The following is a 21479-nucleotide window of genomic DNA, read 5'->3' as shown; positions in this document are numbered from 1 at the left end:
ACATGTTATTTAAAAGTATTTTATATTTTTATAAGATTTATGTAATGGAACATATAATGTTTTTTGAATTCAACAACGATATATATATATATATATATATATATAAAAGGAAGCAATTCAACATAATTTTATTTAGCAGCTAATAAATCAGATATCACAAATTTATCAATATCAGGAGGAACAAATCCGTCCAAATTAAAAGCCAAAAAGAAACTTATCAATGCATCAAAAAAAATTTATATATAAATGAAAAAGATGTTATTAAAAGGACTTAAAAAAAAATACCGATTGACAAATTTGAACATATCTAAGAATATTAAAGAAAAAGTATACTCTCATTCCATGAAAACATGTAACATGTTACATTAAGTTTAAATTATTATATAAGTTTAGAATTGTAACATTTTTTTTATTATTTCCAAATATAAGTATTAATACCTATTTTATTGAAACTTGAATTTTAAAGATATAAAGAATATGCAAATCTAACGGTTAGGTTTTCAAAATACATAGCCACATTAATTTCTTAAACGAGAGTTGTGTCCTTAAACTACAATCAAATTAGATGCATTATGTGTGCAATATTACTAATTACACCTTTTAAGTTTGGATGAATTGTCATTTTAGTCTTTAGATTTTAACATTTCCATCAATTTCATCCTTCCATCCATTGCCGTATCTAAAATCATAAATAGGATGCATTTCTCGCTGTCAATTTGAAACTGTATTTTCCTTCATTTTTGTTATCCTGTTCACGTCAAAGAAGAAATTATGTAAACATACTGCAAGTTATTAGTACACGAGAAGGCATCTGACTGCTACACATATAACATCAAAGATGGAATGATCAGTATGCATTTTAGTCTTGTAATGCAACGAATGTTACTTTGCAATAATATGACCATAGGAGGACAAAGAGGATCCTATTTTTTCGTGAGGATAGTGGAAGACCAATGGCCTGCCCAGTTCATTTACATCAATTTGTGCAAAAATTCATGTCTATTTTAGTATAAGGACTTACTTTTTCTATTTTACGTTCTCACTTTTTAAAACACCTCACATCAGATTATCTATTTTTTTTTACACTACATTCATAACAATATTAAGTTTTCTTGATTTTTTTTTTTAATTGTTTCTCTTTCTTTACACACAACAATCATATTCACTCTCTTCCTAACTTCATCATCAGGATATATAAAGAAAGAATAAAAAAAATTGCATGCAAAGTGAATAGTGTCAATATAAAACTATAAATTTATACGGTTACTGTAACAAATTTGTAACTTTACATAATTATACACTGATTGATGTGAGTCATTTTTAGACAAAATTGTGTAAATTTTACATGTACGGCATACGACAAAAGGCCCATTTCCCCCCGAGCCCAAATTCAAATTAGACTATGAATAGTACCTGGCCATGGGCCCACCATTCCTCATGATTAACCTTGGGTGGCCCAAAGGCGTTAGCCCATCATTTGGGAATTCAGTGCACAGCAAGACGGTCTTCATATTCAATACTGTTGCTGCTCGGTCATACCTCGGCATGCTGGAAGTGCCTCAGGGGACTCCGCTGCCGAGCAACTTTTAGTGTCCAGCACTAGTTCCAACGTCCCAACTCCTATTTCCAACAAAGCATATCCTTGTCAGGAATAATTGAATTGGGCCCCACCAACATGAGTGGTGCCAGAGGGCAATCATGATTCAACCCACTATCTTCAAGCTATAAATATACGAAGGAAAGAGGAGAAAAGGGTTAGACATTTGAGATGAGAGATTGGGACGATAGCTGAGCATACAAGGAAAAGTTTTCGGTGAGAGATGCTAGCTATTGTACCAGGCACTTAAGTGAACCCGCCCAGGAGCTACCCATTGTAGGATACTCAAAAACCCACCAAAACAAGTAAATTATGAGTCCAATTACTAGGTTAAGCCTTCAGTGGAAAATTTGGTACACACAATTGGCGCTGTCTGTGGGAATATCCTACTCAGATGTAGTTCCTTCGAGGTTCAGTTGACTAGGCATGTTTGACCATCGCTTAGCAAGCTACGCCAATAATGGGTCAGGAGGGTCATCTTGGAGTTCCAGTTTGCGAGAAAGGAGGTATAAGAGGAATGAAGACTGGAGACACGAACGGGATGAGGAATGCTCTAGTTTAGGAGAGGGATCGTTGCAAATATATCGATCAGTGTCCGAAGTCCTTGAGCAAGAGCAACATGATAGGAAGGATCAGGAATTAGAGCGCTTGTGCAGAATGGTAAGGGACCTGGAGTTGGAGGTACGGGGCAAGTGCCAAAGAAGGGACCGCGATGAGTTTCTTGAAGGATTGGTAAGTGTGAGGGGTAGTCATGGAGAAGTATCCCACCAATCTGGTTCCCGTCAGTCTAAAGACAGGTCACAAGATTTCATTGACAAGGACTCGGTTTTCCCTAAACGGCGTAGACCTCAAAATGCCACAATGGATGCTATGAGCCATGCGCTACATAGAGCGACTCGATCACCATTCTCAGACAAGATAGAATGAGCTTAGATGCCGAGCACATTTAGCAGATCACCATTCATCTCTTATGATGGGAAGACAGATCCCATAGAGTATGTCAGTCATTATATCCAAATGATGTCTCTATACAATCAAAATGACGTGTTGATGTGTAAAGTGTTTCCTTCTAGCCTCGAGCCCACTACTTTAAGGTGGTTTAATGGGTTAAGGAAGGGATCAATTCACAATTTTGGAGAGCTAATTCAGGAGTTCGGAGTTCAGTTCATGACTTGTAGCCGAGTACCACAGCCAGTAGACGTATTGCTCTCTATGAAGATGGGAGCAAGGGAGACTCCTCGGAGCTATGCTAATAGGTACTGGGAGTTGTATAATGAGATCGGAGGGGGTAATGAGAAAGTTGTTGCAAGTACTTTTAGGTTGGGTTTACCGGAGGACTCGGAGTTACGAGAATCGTTGACGATGAGACCCCCCAAGGATATGAGACAACTTATGAGGCGTATTGAGGAATATAAAAAGCTGGAAGATGATCGACAACAAAGTAAAGGGAAGGCACCAACCACGTCGCAATATTTAAAGGAGTCTCGGTAAGGGGCTTCCAGCTAAGGCCTAGGAGGGAGTTGAGAATCCAAGAACCTAATGTCCAGACAAGGGAGGTCAATGTGGCATTTAAGGAACCCGTACATAAGATTCTGGAACGAATAAAAAACAAGCCTTACTTTCGGTGGCCGAGAAAAATGGGGGGTGACCCATTGAGAAGAAATCAGAAGTTGTATTATACTTACCATTGGGACAAGGGGCACACCACCGAGCAATGCAGGATATTGAAGGACCACTTAGAGAAACTAGTGAAGTCAGGGCATCTGAAAGAATTTGTCATGGAGCCTAGGAGTGGCAAAACCAGGCAAACCACGAGGCCAAGGGTAACACACTTCCACCCCTGTTGGGAGTGATAGAAGTTATTCATGTAGCCTTAATGGGCACCTCAATAACTCAACGAAAGGGGTGTTGACCGTGGTGTCAGCAGACCGACCACCGGGAAAGAGAATGAAGACTTCTCGGGAGTCGATTGCATTTAACGATGATGATTTAGAAGGAACAACCTAGCCACACGATGATGTGCTCATGGTTACTGCTCAGATAAATGGTTTTATAGTTAAAAGGGTGTTAGTGGACCAAGGAAGTGGGGTTGAAGTGATGTATCTTGATATGTTTATAGGGCTGGGTTTGAAGACTGAAGATTTGTCCAAATATGACACACCTTTGGTGGGATTCGATGGCCGAATGGTGGTCCTTGAAGGACAGATCTCACTTCCTGTGAACACGAAAGGAAAAGAGGTAATGGTAAATTTCATTGTGGTCGGTTCATTTTCTCTTTATACGACTATACTCGGTAGGCCATGGATTCATGCAATAGGGGCGGTCCCGTCCACTTTGCATGTTAAGGTGAAGTTTCATACTGACCATGGTGTCGCAATAATGAGAGGGGATCAACAGGCAGTGAGATAGTGTTTAGTAGTGGTCGTAAACCGAGAGATAAAGCAAAAAGAATATGTCGAAGAGGTCTCTTTGTAGCAATTACAGGAGCCCCAAGAGGTCCAGGGGGCTGACAGTGCTGAGGACCTGATTAGGGCATACTGCCTTATGAAAATAGGAGCTTTCAAGTAGGAACAAGTATGAAGCATGAGGATCGGGTGAACCTGTTATTGTTGCTAGTCCAGAATCTGGACATTTTTGCATGGAGTCCTTACAAAGTACCCAGAGTGGATCCAAAAGTTATAACCCACAAACTCAATGTGGACCCATCATTCTCGCCTAAAAAGTAGTAGCCAAGGAGGTTGGCTAAAGAGCACATTGAAGCTATTAAACAGGAGGTTAAAAAGTTGAAAGAAGCCGGGGCGATAAAAGAAGTCTTTTTTCCCGAAATGGCTATCCAATACTGTGGTAGTGAAGAAGAAGAACGGTAAGTGGAGGGTATGTGTGGACTTTACCAACCTCAACCGAGCGTGCCTAAAAGATCCCTTCCTTGTGCCGAAGATTGATCAGTTAGTGGACGCCACGTACGAACACCCTAGGATGAGTTTTCTATATGCTTTTCAGGGCTATCACCAGATTGCTCTGGCCGTAGAGGACCAAGAGAAAATGTCATTTAACTCCCCTGAAGCTAACTACCACTACACAGTAATGCAATTCGGCTTAAAGAATGTAGGTGCCACCTATCAAAGGATGACGACCAGAATGTTTAGAGAGAAGATCGACAATATGGTAGAAGTCTACATTGATGACATGGTGGCGAAGAGCAAGGAAAATCAGGGGCACGTTGGTGTTCTCGCAGATATATTTGAAGTACATAGGCGGCACAAGTTGCGTATCAATGCCAATAAATGAATTTTCGGTGTAGGGGCTGGCAAATTCCTTGGGTACATGATCACCCACCATGGAAAGAAGTGAATCCCGATCAAATAAGTGCCATAGAGCGACTCAAGCCACCGAGTAATCCAAAAAAGGTGCAAGTGTTGACCGGGATGTTGGTTGTGCTAAACCGACTTGTTTCAAAATCTGTTGATCAGTGCTGTCCATTTTACCAGTTGCCGAAAAAGTGGAGAGGCTTTCAGTGGATCGAGAAGTGTGAGAAGGCTTTTCAGGATCTACAGAAGTATCTGGTAAGTGCACCGATATTGTCTGCCCCGGAGGCAGGTGAAGATTTGTTTATGTATTTGTTAGTGTCTGAGCACGCAGTAAGCACGGTATTGTTGAGAGATAAGGAATCCAAAAGCCAATCTATTACATTAGTAAGACCTTGGTTGATACGGAGACAAGGTATTTACCCCTAGAAAAGTTGGCATTGGCGTTAATGCATGCAACTATAAAGTTGCCCTATTACTTTCAAGCCCATACGATGCATGTGTTGACCGAGTATCCATTGCAATCCTTGTTTAAGAGATCCGACTTCACAGGTTGGATTGCCAAATGGGGAACCAGACTTGGTTCATTTGATATATGGTACAAGCCCAGAAGCTCGGTCAAAAGTCAAGTTCTTATAGATTTCGTCGCAGAGTTCACCCCACAAAAGGAGTCAGGAATTGTATGCAATGTGGACGCTTGGCCTTGGAGGGTATTCATGGACGGTGAGTCCAATGCAATAGGAGTGGGGGCTGGAATTTTTATAGTGACACTGGAGGGAATAAGAGTGGAACATTCTTTCACGTTGGGCTTTAAGGTGTCAAACAACAAAGCCAAATATGAAGCCTTACTCGCTGGAGTAAGAGCTGCTCTTAGCCTTGGAGCGACCGATCTAGAAGTGTATTCGGATTCTCGGCTGGTTGTTAGTTAGGTTGAAGGTAGCTTTGAGGCCAAAGATCCTCGAATGATTGGTTACTTGAGGCTAGTAAAGCAAACAATGAGTAAGTGTCAGAAGGTGAGGTTAGTTCAAATTTCCTGAGGGCAGAATAGACATGTGGATTCCTTAGCAACTTTGGCATCATCACTGACCGAGGAGGTGCCGCATTGATCAAAGTGGAAGTGGTGAAGGAGTCCAGTATTAATATAAAAGTGAATGTCTCGGCCATTACGGTATCTGAGCCATGTTGGATGGACCCAATTATTGAATTTTTGGCTGAAAATCGTCTACCAAGTGAAGGGAAAGAGGCTGAAAGGGTAAGTAGAGTTTCTGCTCGGTTTCGGCTATCTAAAGATCACAGATTGTACTGGAGATCTTTCAAGGTACCCTACCTATTATACCTCCATCCCAACAAAGTTGATGAGCTCTTAACCGAGCTCCATGAAAGAGCATGCGGCAATCATGTCGGAGGACGGTCGTTGGCTCACCGAGCAATGACTCAAGGATTTTGGTGGCTCAAAATGTAGAGAGATGCTGTCGACTATGTCCGAAGGTGCGAGCAGTGTCAGAAGCATGCCGCATTGATACATCAACCTACAGGAAGTTTGAATCTCATTAGTAATCCATGGTCGTTCACACAGTGGGGGCTAGACATCATTGGCCCATTTCCCCGAGCTACAGGGAACAGAAGGTTTGTCTTGGTGGCAGTGGATTATTTCACTAAGTGGGTCGAAGCCGAAGCACTAGCTAATATTCAAGATGTGGATGTCATGAAATTTGTGTGGAAAAACATAATGACAAGGTTTGGAGTGCTGGAATCCCTAGTGTTAAATAATGGGTTGCAATTTGATAGTAAAGCTTTCCGCAAATACTGTAACGACCTCAGCATCAAGAATAGATATTCAGCCTCGGCATACCCCTAAAGCAACAGTCAAATCAAAGCGACGAACAAAGTAATTGTTAATGGTTTGAAGAAAAGGCTGGAAACGACCAAGGGAAGGTGGACAGAGGAGTTGCTGAACGTTCTATAGGCATACCGAACGACCCCAAGAAGATCAACAGGTGAGACCCCTTACTCCTTGACATATGGGGCAGAGGGGGTAATACCGGTAGAAATAAGTTTGTGTAGCTCAAGGATCTCGAATTTTTCCTCAGTCAAGAATGAAAATTAATGTTAAAGCAATTAGATTTGTTAGAGGAGCGCCAAGAAGCAGCAACTATTTGCTTAGCAAATTATCAGCAGAAGCTGGCTCGACAGTATAACAAGGACCTGAAGACAAGGGAGTTTGGTGCCTGTGATCTTGTGTTACGGAAAGCAGTGGGGAGTGCACGGGATATTAATGCCGGGAAGCTAGCTCCGTATTGGGAAGGCCTGTATAGAGTCACCGCTATAGCTAGATCAAGTGCATACTATCTTGAAGACATGGAGGAAAGACCGCTTCCTTGGCCATGGAATGTTCAAAATTTAAGAAAGTTTTATCATTAACTATGTAAGGCATAAGGATTTGGATTGTGTATGAACTGACATGTGAACGATAATGTATATATACGCAATGTTTGGAATTTGCTGCTTGAAACTAATTATGAAATATTCTAAGGACTAAAACCTTGGCTCGGTTCAATCCCCGTCACCGACCAGGTAGAAACCTTGTACTTGAAATATTCTACGGACAGAAACCTTGGCTCGGTTCAATCCCCGTCACTGACCAGGTGGAAACCTTGTACTTGAAATATTCTAAGGAGAGAAACCTTCGCTCGGTTCGATCTCGATCACCAACAAGGTGGTAACCTTACACTTGAAATATTGTAAGGACAGAAACCTTGGCTCAGTTCGATCCTGGCCACCGACCAGATGGAAACCTTATACTTAAAACTTTCTAAGGACTGAAGCCTTGGCTCGATTTGATCCTGGTCACCGACCAGGTGAAAACCTTATAGTCAAAATTTTCCTAAGGATGGAAACCTGGATTCAATTCGACCTTGGTCACCGAATAGGTGGAAACCTTATCTCATTTCCTAATACGGAAATCTAGCCAAGAAAACTTTATAAAGTATAAAATACCAACCACTACAAAGCCGTGTAAATAGAATAGAGAAAAGGAAATAATCTAAAATAATTCAAGTTCAACAAGCCATGGTAGCATTAAGTATTTATCAAAGAGTTAAAGTATTAGTTCTCTAAACCGAGATAAATCTGTCTCGTCACTACATCTCGATGACCATAAGTAAATTAAAGTAAAGCAAATAAAGGGAAATAGCAATGGAAATAAATAAATTATTTTCTTTTTTCAAGTGATGGGGTCTCGCGGCTGGTCTGGCTTAACTGGAGTAACATCCACGGCCGATTGGACATTGGGGTCTGGAAGCTGATGTTGAGTTGAACTCTACACGACGTTTGTGTCACTAGTGATCTCAAGATCAATCAGCTTAGCATGGGAGTCAATCTCTTGCACCAATTCCCTCATACTTAGGGTATCTTCTTCTTCAGCATCTATGGGGTTCTGAACTGGAGGAGGGGGTTCCGGGTAAGGGATCTAGTCGAGATTTCTGAAAGGTGAGTCTTCAAGCACTCATATGGCCAGAGCTGCAGCCATCCATCCTTCACCAAACCCGTACAGTCGAGATTGGAACATGATCGGCTCAGTCAAGTTCTCGACATCTGCGAAACCCGCGTTATACCATTTGTTCTCACTCTCCTCGAGGGCGGCCTTCAACTCAGCAATTTCCTTATCTCTGGCCGAATTTATGCTCTTGGCCCTAGCTAATCTGAGCTCAACCTCCTCCAACTTGGCTGCCATCTCTACCACCTTTTGTTCAACCAGTATTTGGGCTCCTTCAGCTACTCTCGCCCTCTCCTCGGCATTCTCCACGGCTGTGTTCTTCTCCCTTGTCGTGGCCTCGGCAACTTCTTTTAAATTTTTTTCCTTATCAGCCTCCTCCGTTGCACTTTTCAACCGGTCTTCCATCATGTATGCCAATTGTGCAGCTTAACAAGGCAACAAAGATATGAAAAAAAAACAAAAAACAAAAAAAAAACCAGGAAATACTAAAGCAGCAGTTCAACAGGTAAAGGTTAAATATTATCACAATGGTGTGCCATTGAAGTCTAACCGCTACTGCCTCATCATTGCCGTCCGCGAAATAGCGCACATAATTCAGCAGTTGTAAAGCTTGCCCGAGATTCCGAGCAACCCAACCACCCTCTCTAGCGGACCAATTCCTTATGCTAGAAGTCACAGGAAGAGGTTCGTCTTCGAGCATAAAAATGTTCTGCCATCCAGTAGTATGGGGGCTGAAGAAGAAGCTACATTAGACCCCACCTGCACGAATGGACAGGTGCTTATGATAGGCTCCCAAATAGTCACAACAACTGTGGTCGGTTCAGGAGGAGTTCTCGGGGGTGCATCCTCTAGACTCTCAGAAGGTTGACTGGCGTTACAAGGTCTTTTTTGACCTCGGGGAGCAGGAGGGGGAGAGCCTGTTGTTGCGTAGTAGGCCGCTTGCCGAGCAAGAACCGGTCAGTGGTCATGTTTCGGCGTACCACCATTTCTTCACTCGGGTCTTCGGCTTCAACCCTTGAGGAGTCAATTGATTCATCTTCTACTTGCTCAGCAGCCTGAACTCCTTCAGGGGGTTACTCAGCTGGTATGTGCTCGGCACGACCGTGAAAGACAGTATCTGCTGATTCGTCCCTCATAGGTAGTAACGATCCCACTCTTATTAGCCGAGGACCAAGATCTTGGGCTTCGCCTACTGTTAACCCTGGTGGCAATAACCCTCGGTGTCGGACATCAATGTAGGATAACAGAGGACTACTTATGGTCAAGGCCTATTTGGGATCCTAGTAGCTCGTGTAACCTGGAGTGCAACCGAGGATGAGGTGTGAAGCCCGCAACTGGCCGTCGTGGTGTACGAAAATTTATAACCTAAACACAAAGTTCAAGTCCTGCACATGCACTGTGTTAATGTCCGGTTTAAACTTTTTATCGTCTGCAAGGCCGTAAACAAGAGTTATAAGCACATAGATAAATGTAAAAGTAATCGTAAATAGATGGTAAAGCACTACATAATAAAAACAAGTCCAACATGAACGGTAGTAACTAATATTTTAGGGCGAGGTTGGGCAAGCGAGCTCATTGACATGCCAATTACCGCTCACCAGAACAAATTCTCCAGCTAAGTTTCTGTTAGAGTCGGGGAGGCATGATATCAGCTGCACCCGAGTATCCCTAACCTTTAAGTAGTACCTCGACCTCTCTTTACCACACAAACTATACATGTAGTTTATGTCATGCTAGTCTAAGTGCAGCCCATATAAATTGTTTAGCGGACTAACACAGCTCACTACTCGGTAGAAATTTGGTGGAAGTTGGTCGGGACACAATCCGTAAAATCTAAGTGTCCTAAGTATCAAGGGATCTACGGGAAGCCTAACCCCACCCTCTAAAATAGACATTAATGGAAAAAACACTACTTGAGGACGCCACTCGAGGGCGATATTATCTTCATGATAGTATGCTACATTTACATCTGGAGGGATGGCAAACCTAGCCCTAAAATTGGCCAAGGCAGCCTCAGTATTAAGAAGATGAGAAAAAATCATTTCTAACGCTAGTATGAAAAAGGTAACTAAATAAAGGTAAGGGAGTGAGCAAAGGGACTAACTGTAGGCTCTAGGAAATGTGCTATTGGTGGGAGAATCTATGCTCAGTGGGAGAATGTGTGCTCGGTGATGATGAACTCAGAAAGATGAGGAAGTGAAAAGATGGTTTGGCAAGAGGAGGGTTATCATTTATAGGAGAGAAATAATTAATGAAGATTGGGGCGGGAAAACCTTTTCAAATCACTTTTTGTAACCTCCACACGCATAGCCTCGGTAGGCGAATCGTCAGGTCATAATTACCCGCCGGACGTGACAGGTTGTCATTACATTTATTTCAAAAAATTAACTGCTACCCTGTCTTCCATTAATGACTAACGATTCGCATCCTTGAGGAACAGCTCATAGGGTGATGTAGGTCCTTGATTCGTCCCTGAACACAGGGAACGAATCAAGGGGGGGCTATTGTACGGCATACGGCAAGAGACCCATTTCCCCCCGGGCCCAAATCTAAATCTGCCTATGAACAGTACCCGACCGTAGGCCCACCATTCCTCATGATTAACCTTGGGCAGTCCAAAGGCGTCAACCCATCATTTGGGAATTCGGTGCACGGCAAGACAGTCTTCATATTCAGTAGTAGGTGTACCGCTGTTGCTCAATCATACCTTGGCATGCCGAGAGTGCCTTTGGGGACTCCGCTGCCGAGCAACTTTTGGCGTCCAGCACCAGTTCCAACGTCCTAGCTCCTATTCCAACAAAGCATATCCTTGTCAAGAATAATTAAATTGGCCCCACCCACATGAGTGGTGCCAGAGGGCAATCATGATTCAACCTACTATCTTCAAACTATAAATATACAAAGAAAAGAGGAGAAAAGGGTTAGACATTTGAGGGGAGAAATTAGTAGAATAGCCGAGCATACAAGGAAAAGCTTTTGGTGAGAAAGGCTAGCTATTGTACTAGACACTTAAGGGTGTGTTTGTTTAGAGGTGAAATAGGGTGGATGGAAAACTTTGAAGAGAAAATGGGAAGGAAAACTTTTTTGAGTGTGTTTGGTTGGGTGGGAAGGAAGGAAAATAAATGGTGGGTCCCAGGTGTTTTCTCTTGGAGCCCACCAAAAAGTTCTCTCCAAAATGGAGAAAAAAATCTTAAGGAAGAAAATGGAGCTGCTTAATGGACAAAAATGCATATGTCCAGTTCCAATCTTCTTCTTCTTCTTCTTCTTTTTTCTTTTTTTTTTTTTTCTTTTTTTTTGTGTGTGTGTGTGTGTGTGAGTGTGTGTTGGGCACGTTGCCTCCTTTTTTCTTTTCTTTCCTCTGCACATTCCTTTTTTTTTTCCTTTTTTTTTTCATTTTTTGTTTTCCTGGGCAAGGGGTGTCACATTACCTCTTTTTTTTTTTTTCTTTTCTTTCCTGGCCATTGCCTCTTTTCTTTTCTTTTTTTTATGGGCTATGTGTGTGAGAGTTGTTTTTTTTTTTTTTTTTGTTTAACTAGACATGATTTTTATTTTTTAATAAATTGGGTGATTGCTTTTTTTTTTTTTTGGTTGCTTGTCACTTTTTTGTTTTAATTGGACATCATTTTTTAACAAGGGTGTATGAGTAAATTTATATAAACTCACTTTTTCCATCTCTCCACTTTTCCACTCCCAACCAAACAAAAATGAGAGAAATTAAAATCTTTTCTATCCTCCCACTTTTCCATCCTTCCACCATTTTCTATCCTCCCATTTTTCCACCCCTCCAACCAAACGGACCCTAAACGAACCCGCCTAGGAGCTAACCATTGTTGGATACTAAAAAACTCACGAAACAAGTAAATTGTGAGCCCCGTTACTAGGTTAAGTCTTCAATGGAAAATTGGGTACACACATTACACATTTTTCTATTATAAAGTATACACCCACTAATATAAGTGCTACATGAAGAACGGATGTTGACACTGAATTCGATTTTCTTGTTAGGAGGAACAAGCAGATTAGTTTCTAAAAAAAAAATAGATTGGAAAACATGTTGAAAAAAAGAAAAAAGAAAAAGCAAATACTAAAAAACAATGAATGGATGTTGTACATGTAGGTGGGAAATAAAGAGGAGAATTGCTACATGGATTCTGATAAGGCCAAAGGTCGGACATCCCAAGGATCACAGGTAAGAAGTTGATAAAATGAGAATTCACTACAAAAAAACGCGGCTATAGACCACCCTTGAAGCTGCTTTTTGTGATGTTGAGGCTGCGTTTAGGTGGGTAGGACTTAAGCCGTGTTTTTGAAAATGCGGCTCTCCACCCCATTTTTGTAGAACTTTTTTTTTCCCTTCAATATCTCTGGAGCTGCGTTTAATAAACGCAGCTCAATAGATGCTTAGAGCTGCGTTTAATTAAATACAGCTTAAACGTGTCTGGAGCTGCGTTTAATAAATGCAGCTTAACAAATGCCTAAAGCTGCGTTCAATTAAACGCAGCTTAAACGTGTCTGGAGCTGCATTTGATTAAACGTGGCTTATGTTTAATATAAATAGAAAAATAAAAATCCCTAAAAAACAAACCCTAAATTACAAAACACTCTTAGATCACTCTCAACTCTCAAGCTACCTCTCGATCCACGACGTCGCCGACACACTCCCCTCCTTCCCTCACTTCCACCCTCTCTAAATCCCTTTCCTCCCAAATCTCCAAGCAACAGCAGCAACTCGTACAGTCGCAGCTCTAACTCGACTCTCATCTCCTCAAACATCATCACCTCATCTTATTCACCGTCGTGGCCTCACCGGCGCCGCTGGTAACTTCTTCGTACTTACATTCATATCTATATATATACGTGCTTTGATTTCTCTCGATTACCGGTCTTATTTGTCGCACAAGATCAGATCCTCAAATAGAGGAAAATGATAGGAGAAGATATTATTCTTTTTTTTTTGGGGGTATCTTTATGGTAGATTAGGTTTTGACTTTTCTTTTCTCTATTTTGGTTGCTGGAAAATTTGAACAAATAAAAAAAATGTGAATTTTTTGGTGTAAAAGTAAATGGTTGTGTTTTAGGGTTTGAGTGTTGGTCTTTTAACTATTTGTGTTTTCTCAAGTCCCAAACAGTTTAAATTCAATGATCACCCAAATCTAACCTTGCCACACACAAGCTTGTAAGTCAATAATCCTCCTAGACATTACCCATTGAATCCCGAAGAGGGAGAACACCAAAAATGTGATTTTGTTAAGACGAAATATGACAAATGTTGAGTATCAACCTATTTAATGGCGGGATTTTTTATTGTTATTATTATTAAAATTTTATTTCCTGTTATAGCTCATTGGATAATATCTATAAATAAATAAATAAATTGTCAGAGGAAATGTCAAAGATATTTTTAGATGTACAGATCATATTGTTTTTATAGACAATGGGTTGATGTTTGATTCACTGATTTTGATATGGGTTTGCAGGCATTTGTCGATAGAAAAACCCAAAGTCAAGACCTATAGCCGCGTTTTTATAAACACGACTACAGTCCCCTTTATAGCTGCGTTTTTCCACCCCACAGCTGCGGGACCTATAACCGCGTTTCCCTAAAAAATGCAGCTACAGCTCACCCTATAGCTGTGGTTTTTACCCCCCTTTAGCTGCGTTTTCCCACACCCATAGCTACGGGACCTATAGCTGTGTTTTGTAAAAAATGCGGCTATAGACCCAGTTTGGGCGGTGTCTAAAACGCGGTTATAAGATGGACCTATAGCCTCGTTTTTAAAAATGCAGCTATAGGTCTTAGCCTATACCTGCATTGTAAACGCAGCCCAAACCGGGTCTATAGCTACGTTTTGTAGGTCCCGCAGTTATGGGTGTGGAAAAATGCAGCTAAAGGGGGGGTAAAAAACGCAGCTATAGGGTGAGTTGTAGTCGCGCTTATAAAAATGCGGCTATAGGTCCCGCAGGGGGCTATTGTCGCGCAGGTTAGGCCGCATTTGGAAACGCAGCTATAGCCTATAGTTGCGTTTTTAGGGTCTATAGCTGCGTTTGAAAAACACAGCTATAGCCCTCGTTTTTTGTAGTGATTACCTATTCATTAGGCCTAAGGGCAACGAGTGTGATTGGTTAGAGGCACTATGACAATCATGTCAATAAAGAAAATCACTAGATAAGCTCAAGAGAAATAACAGAGTGTTGAGAACTTGAGATAATAAACTAATATAGAGTGTATCAATTTCTTTCTTACGCTTCCTATAATTAATGTGGGGTGTGAAGAAAGATGCATACTCTCCTTTTTTTTAAGTGAAGGAGGTTGACCATTGATGTATGAGTAAGTCTCTCTAGGTTATAGGTATGGTATAGATTATCTTTTAGATTGTTAACTTGGCCAATTTAAGAAAACACAATGTTTCCAAACAGTCAACTGGACTATTTGTAACCTTTGCGAATACAGAGTTTAAGTTTTGGCCTTTCGCTAACTGTAAATATTAATTACTGCAGTATGATAGGTGCGTGGAACCTTTTGCTTTTAGAACCACTGTAACTATTATAGTGGCTCATAGACTATTGTAATTCTTAACATCTCTCAGTTTATCGTTACTATTTCCCATGGGATTCTGTTTTAGAAGCATGTCATTTGCTAGCTGGTGTTTTTCACGCAAGCACTAGCATCCAAGGATGCCAAAAAAAAAATTATATTACATTCTCAAACACTACTTTATTTATTTTACCAACTCATTTTACAACTCACCCTACATTCCAGTTTCTATTTTTACATACAATCCAATAAACTAATATAGCTACCTAATAAAATAATAAAAAATACTCCATGAAGTCTAAAAGAGAGAGAGAGAGAGACAGCAATTTTTTTATATATTATTCGTTGGTAGTTTATATTATTTTAATGAGTTGTATATAAAAATAGAAATTGAAATCTTGTGTAAGTTGTAAAATAAGATGGTAAAATATATAAAATAAGCTTTGAAGATGTAAAATATATACTTTTTTTGCATCCCAAGATGCTAGTGCTCTTTGCATATATGCAACCTTTATTGTAGCAAGGATGGGGAAAAATTGGGTTTACATACCCGAATGTAGCATGATTTTAAGAGTTTAGGTAGTAAAATAGCAACTGGGGGGGGTTGGGTTACACCCTCTAATGCTAGTGCATAGTCTCTATTGTTATTGATAAATTATAAGTGGAAATCAATGAGTAATTTTAGGTACTTCCAGAACACGGTAAAATAGTGTTCTCGCTCATACCTCTTACATTCATGCTTTATTGTTATTGATAAATTATAAGTGGAAATCAAGGAGTAATTCTTAGGCAATCCTAGTTCATGAAGAATGCCAATGCGAAAGGATTTGATAAGGATCGTAAGCAATCCAGTTCTTCTCATTTCAAGAGCCAAGATAGAGGAAAGAAGGATGTTAAGGATGGCAGTCTGTACACTATTCCCTTCGAACCAAAGTGCTTCAGATGTCAAGGTTTTGGACATATGAAACAAGAATGTCTAACATATCTCAAGTCAGTTGGGAAAACCAAGGCTCTTGCTGCTACCTTGAGTGACACCAAACCTGATACTGAGTCAGATGATAGTGATGATGAGGGAATCTTGAGTGCTTTCACTGCCACAGTGGGTCCTACTGAGGGGATCATAGAAGAAGTGGATGAAGAAGAGGACTTGGTGGAGTCCAAGTTCGAAAAGATGGATGATCAGGATGACATCCATACAGCCTATGCAAAGTTATACAAAGTATCTGAAAAGTATGAGAAATTTTATAGGCTGTCCACTAAGAAGCTTAGGGAAGTGGAGTTGGAACAAGAGGAGCTCTCTACCAAGGTTGATGAAGCCAACCGAGTCATTGGAGCACTGCACTTCGAGAAAAATTTCTTGGCTGAAAGAACCAAAAAGCTTGAAACAAAGTTGTTCCAAGTTCAAGCTCAATTGGAGAGGACTTCCAGTGCAAAGCTGGATGAAATTCTGAACCTCCAAAGATCAGCTTATGACAGAACTGGCTTGGGGTATGAACTTTCTAACTCTTCTCATATTGCCTCTTCTAGTAGAACTGTTTTTGTCTCACCTGCTAATAATGTTAATTCTGAGAACAATGAATCTAAAACTGATATAGCTAGTGAGAACATAAATAAGGGCAACTCTATTCTAGGAGCACCCCCTAAGATAGAGAAGAAAGAGACTAGAAACCCTAGGGCTAAGAAAGACAATAAGGCTAAAAATAAGAAGTCTCAACCAAAGAAGTCGCATTTCTATCATCATTGTGGAGCTTCAGGGCATACTCATCCAAATTGCTACAAGTGGTTAGCCACTCAACAAAGCAATAGCATTCTCTTGTCCGGAAACCAGAATCAAATTCCATCCTCTCTGACCCCTCTTAGAGATCTTCTCAAGGCCTTCATGTTCCTTTCGAACTTGAACGGTTTCAATTCCTCCCCTTCACAACCGAATCAAATGTTCACTCAAAAGAAAGGTTCTTCCAAGGTGTGGAAGGAAAAATGCTCAAAGTGATTAAGTCACTTTTTCTCTCTCTCCCTTTTATGGTTATGCATTACTTGTTTGTTTTGCTTTCCTGTTTTTGAGTCAGTCTAGTTTTATGCTTTGTTTTTTTAACATATTTTTGTTTGTTTGTTTTCAGTTTTGCTCTATTTGTTTTTCATAAAAATTAAAAAAAAAAATTGAGAAAAAAAAAACAAAAACAAAAACAGTGTGTGTATGTGTATATCGGTACTTGTGTACCTTGGATGACCATTGAAACAAAGTTTTCTAAACTTTATATCTCTTGTAGCTTAAATGAGCATCTCAATGCAAAACTAAGCAAGTGAGCTTTGTGGCTCGTGTTTGTGATGAGTACAATTAAGTAATCTCTTATACTTAACACTCATATCACTCTTTTTGACGGAAATGACTAAAAAAATCATAAAATAAATGCATAAATAACCATCTCACCATTAAAGCCTACCAATCATGTACAACATCTGTGTGTTTCGGCATAGCAAAATTGTGATGTTTAAGATTACATAATTGGGTATTTCTTCTCTCCCTTATATGCCCATGCATGCTATGCTCAAAAAGAAAAAGAAAAATATGCAAAGAAAAATAAAAGTAAAAAGAATCAAAATGCTTTTAAATATGGTTGTAAGTGTGTTTCTAAGAGATGTGGGAGTTATAGGATGTACTTCGAAGGTGATAGTTTCCATCAAGCAGTTATGATTGTGTGTGAGTGTATTTGATTTTTTCATATCTCAAATTGTCATAATATGAGACACTTATGCACTCTTGCTATGCTACTTTTGATACATGTGCAGGTGCAATGTGATTTGGCCATCACAAGGAATACGTGTGTTAATATATGCTCACTAAACTGTCTTAACATATTTTTGAAATATAAAATTGGTTAGACTTGTTGTGTGTGTGTGTGTGTGTGTGTGTGTGTGTGTGTGTGTGTGTGTTTTGGATCTCTAAATGCTTTGCTTATACATTGAGAGATGTTTTGAGAGCTTAATATGTTGATTGGATCTATGTTTGAGTAGCTTGCTTGTTGCATTCATCTCTTTGTGTTTTTCCTTCCTTGAAAAACTCCTTCTCTTCAAGCTCGACAACTTCTCAACAGATCCTCGATAGATTCTCTTCTATCGAGCCCCTCTTTCTTCTTGTCTCGACAAATCTTAATGCAATCTCGATCCATTGAGGTTTCTGGGTTTCTTCTTGATGGATGCTCACAGCTTCTTCAATCCATCGAGCAACTTTCTGTCTGGCCAATAGATTCTCGACAGCTTCTCGATCCATCGAGGTGTATTTGCTGTCGACAGATCCTTGACAGCACCTCGACAGATTCATTTCTGTCGAGATTTAGTGCTCGACACATCTTGACAGATATCTTGATCCATCGAGCTGCGATTTCTATTTAAGGGTTGAGCGCAAATCAGACTTCATTTCTCACTTCTCTCTTCAACAAAAAACACCTCTCTCTCGACCCAAAACCATTTTTCTCTCTAAAATCCCACTACCCATCTTGTTTTCGGCCTATTCCAAGCTTGAATCACTTGGTAAGTCTTCTTTATCTCTCTCTTTCATGCATTTCATGCATTTAGACCTAGGTTTTTGGGGGTTTTCAAAAATTTTGGGGTTTTTGAGTTTTTCTTCAAATTTTTGGGTTGGGTTTTGTGAAATTGATGTTATATGATCATGCGTTGCATTCTTATTGAATTATAACCATGTTTCATGCATTTTAGATGTGTGTTTGATTAAATGTGGATTGTGTGCTTGTAGGTTTGGATTAGGTTTTAACCATAATGCACTTAAGTTTTGCATGTCACATGTTCATGCATATTTCATGCATACGTATCTTTTCTTTCGTTTCTATGTCTGTGTTATGATGTGTTTCTGTTCCTTTTCTCTCTCTCTCTGATAGACTGCGTCATGGCACCCAAACGCAAATGTACTCCGGCTCAGAATCCTCTTCGAGGTTCTAGGTCATCTTCTTCTTCCAATCCTCCCTCTTATGTTTGATTCCATGATGAGAAGGCCCGAAAATACTTCTCGGAGAACTTTCAGCAATGTGGCATTCATCCGGAGCGCCAAGTCATTCTATCGGACTTTTCCTACACTCCTCTCCTCGTCGTCATCCGGACCCAGGGTTGGGCTTCTCTCTGTGCCGTCATGATTATACAGGAGTTTTACTCCAATATACACGGCATCGATACCTCTGTGCCTCAGTTTGCTACTTTCATTCGAGGTACACTTATCGTAGTTACCCCGGATCTTATATCCGAGGTACTACATATACCTAGAGTAGCGCATCTTGACTACCCTGACTATGAGCATCTCCGGACCGTGTCTAGAGACGAGTTTCTCTCTCACTTCTGTGAGACTCCTTCCATATGGGGTGGTAAGCTAAACACCCCATGCTCGGGCTTTACCAAAGGCCCAAGGTTCCTTAACATGGTGATGACATTTATTCTTACTCCTTTTCCTCACTATAACTCTATCATAGAGCCCCATGCTGGTTTTCTATTATCTCTCTTAAAGGGCCTTTCTATAGACTTCCCCTCTCACTTCATCACTTCTATCCTTAATGTCTATCAGGATACGACGACCCGTGATAAACTCATCTTTCCTTCTCCATTTTTCCATTCCCATTCCTGATTCTCCTTACTACACCACTATGGGAGCCATCAACACCGGTTTTGTTCAACGGAGTGAGGCTCAACTTCGACCGATTCGGCCACATGTGGAGTCTATCGATCCTGTTGTTTCTCCTGTTTCTTCCACCTCTGCTCCTTCTTCCTCAACTAGTGATGTGACCCTAGAGACTATCATGGCGCAGCTTCAGCACATGGATGCTCGCCTTGACACTCACTCTAATGAATTATGTCAAGTGAACACCCGTGTCAGTCGTATAGCACGACAACAGGCTCATCTTGGTGGCTTCGCTGCTTCTCCATCTCCTTCTCCAGAGGCTCCGGTAGAGGAGGATGGTAAGGATAGTGATAATGGTGATGATAAGGATACCTGCTCTTCCAGTGATGATGGGATGTCAACCTCTTAGTGACTTGCCCTTTGTCATTAATGACAAAAAAGGAGAGTAGTTTTGGGATGAGAGTAATCTTGTACTTAAAGGGGAAGTTAGTATATGACATTTTTTGTTAGGGGAAATGTCTATACATTTTTTAGGGATGTAGTAAGGTTCTTATGTATTTCTTTTCTTTCTTTACTTTTACCTCATGTATACTGGTCTTGTGACCATTTATCTATTGACATACATTGTACCTATCTTTTGAGATATATATATATATGATGATGTATGTTGTTCTTCACCTATCTCTCCATGTGTTATTTCTTTTATCTCTTTATACACATGTTTCTATATATGCAATCTTTTATTTTTGTTTCACACAAGATGCCTTAATGAGTTTTGTTTAAGTGTTTCAAAAAGACAGGTTGTTAAAGTCTACTATGCCATGAACTTTCCTCTTGCAAAGTTTTTCAAAAGTTTGTGTTAGGGTTATATTTGTTTTGTAATTCAACAAGTGATTATGAGTTTAGTGATTTAAGACTTCTCTCATGATTCATTTGTTTGTTGTAGTTTTGTCATGGATTGCCAAAGGGGGAGATTGTTAGGGACATATTTGATGTAATTGGCTAATCCTTTGACAAAATGCACTTTACTTGTAATTGGGTAGTTCTAGGATGGTTTAAGACTTCAAGAAACATGTTGTTCAAGTCAAGTGTTAAAGTCATGCAAATTTGTCCAAGAAACAAATGAAGAAGTGTTGTTTATTAAAACTCAACAGATGTCTCGACAGAAGCCTATCTATCAAGATTTAATGTTGAAGCTTGACACAAGCTGTATCTATTGAGAATTACGAAATCAGAATTTTCAGATCTGATTACACGCATATCCTTAAGTATTTCTGTAGGGTTTCTTTTCTCACAACCCTAGACATATATAAGGATTATTTTAAGAGCTGTCACAGATGATGCAAAGGGATGCAAGGGTTGTTGCACTTGTTGTTACACGCATATTGTGACCGAAGACAGAATTTGTTCTAGTTCATCATTCTCTTTGTAGAAGCTACTGCGTCTTTGAGCCAAGGGTTTTGTGATCAAGGAGTATCTTGATCTTTATGTTGATGAACTGAAGAACTTTCTAGCCAATATCTTCTTCAAGTTGGTGAGTGAGTCACGTACTAGGATTCGTGCAAAGAAGTTAGTCACGTACTAGGATCCGTGCATCATTAGTTAGTCACGTACTGGGATTCGTGCATTGAACAGAGAGATTGCCGCTACAATACAAGTCCAATTAGGTATTAAGGTAAGGGTTTAACTATAGATTAGTATTAGGTACTAGGATTCCTTTTACTTGTAACCGCTTGTTTTGATAATAATGGATTCTCGGGAGTGATGACCTTAAATTCACTCAGTGAGGTTTTGCCTCTATGGTTTTTCCCATTTATAAACAAATCACTTGTGTCAAAAAAAAATTTCCGCTGCATTTAACTTAGTTGGTGATTTGTTTGTGCTACCACGCTATTGCATATTAAATTGACTTAATTAATTAACTT

The 21479-nt window shown here is 40.1% G+C and overlaps 2 protein-coding genes across 2 annotated transcripts; both read left to right on the top strand.

Moving 5' to 3' along the window:
- Nucleotides 1-2530: 2530 nt before the first annotated feature.
- LOC142612342 (uncharacterized) lies at nt 2531-3088 on the top strand. Its single transcript, XM_075784445.1, has one exon. The coding sequence runs from the start codon at nt 2531-2533 to the stop codon at nt 3086-3088; it is 558 nt and encodes a 185-aa protein (XP_075640560.1).
- A 1793-nt stretch (nt 3089-4881) lies between these two features.
- Nucleotides 4882-5831, top strand: LOC142612341 (uncharacterized). The gene is made up of 2 exons (XM_075784444.1): nt 4882-5317; nt 5455-5831. The coding sequence occupies exons 1-2, from the start codon at nt 4882-4884 to the stop codon at nt 5829-5831; spliced, it is 813 nt and encodes a 270-aa protein (XP_075640559.1).
- The last annotated feature ends 15648 nt before the right edge of the window (nt 5832-21479 follow it).

The sequence above is a fragment of the Castanea sativa genome, chromosome 10, assembly GCF_040712315.1.
Source record: "Castanea sativa cultivar Marrone di Chiusa Pesio chromosome 10, ASM4071231v1".
NCBI classification, from domain to species: Eukaryota; Viridiplantae; Streptophyta; class Magnoliopsida; order Fagales; family Fagaceae; genus Castanea; species Castanea sativa.
Note: the sequence above shows the minus strand (reverse complement) of the source record. Positions and strands in the feature narration are given on the sequence as shown.

Bases quoted from the DNA above. Each gene is read 5' to 3' on its own strand.
- LOC142612342 (XM_075784445.1), top strand. From the start codon at position 2,531: ATGCCGAGCACATTTAGCAGATCACCATTCATCTCTTATGATGGGAAG.
- LOC142612341 (XM_075784444.1), top strand. From the start codon at position 4,882: ATGAATTTTCGGTGTAGGGGCTGGCAAATTCCTTGGGTACATGATCAC. The intron at 5,318-5,454 runs GTATTTACCCCT...CCGACTTCACAG, and splicing joins TTGGTTGATACGGAGACAAG to GTTGGATTGCCAAATGGGGA.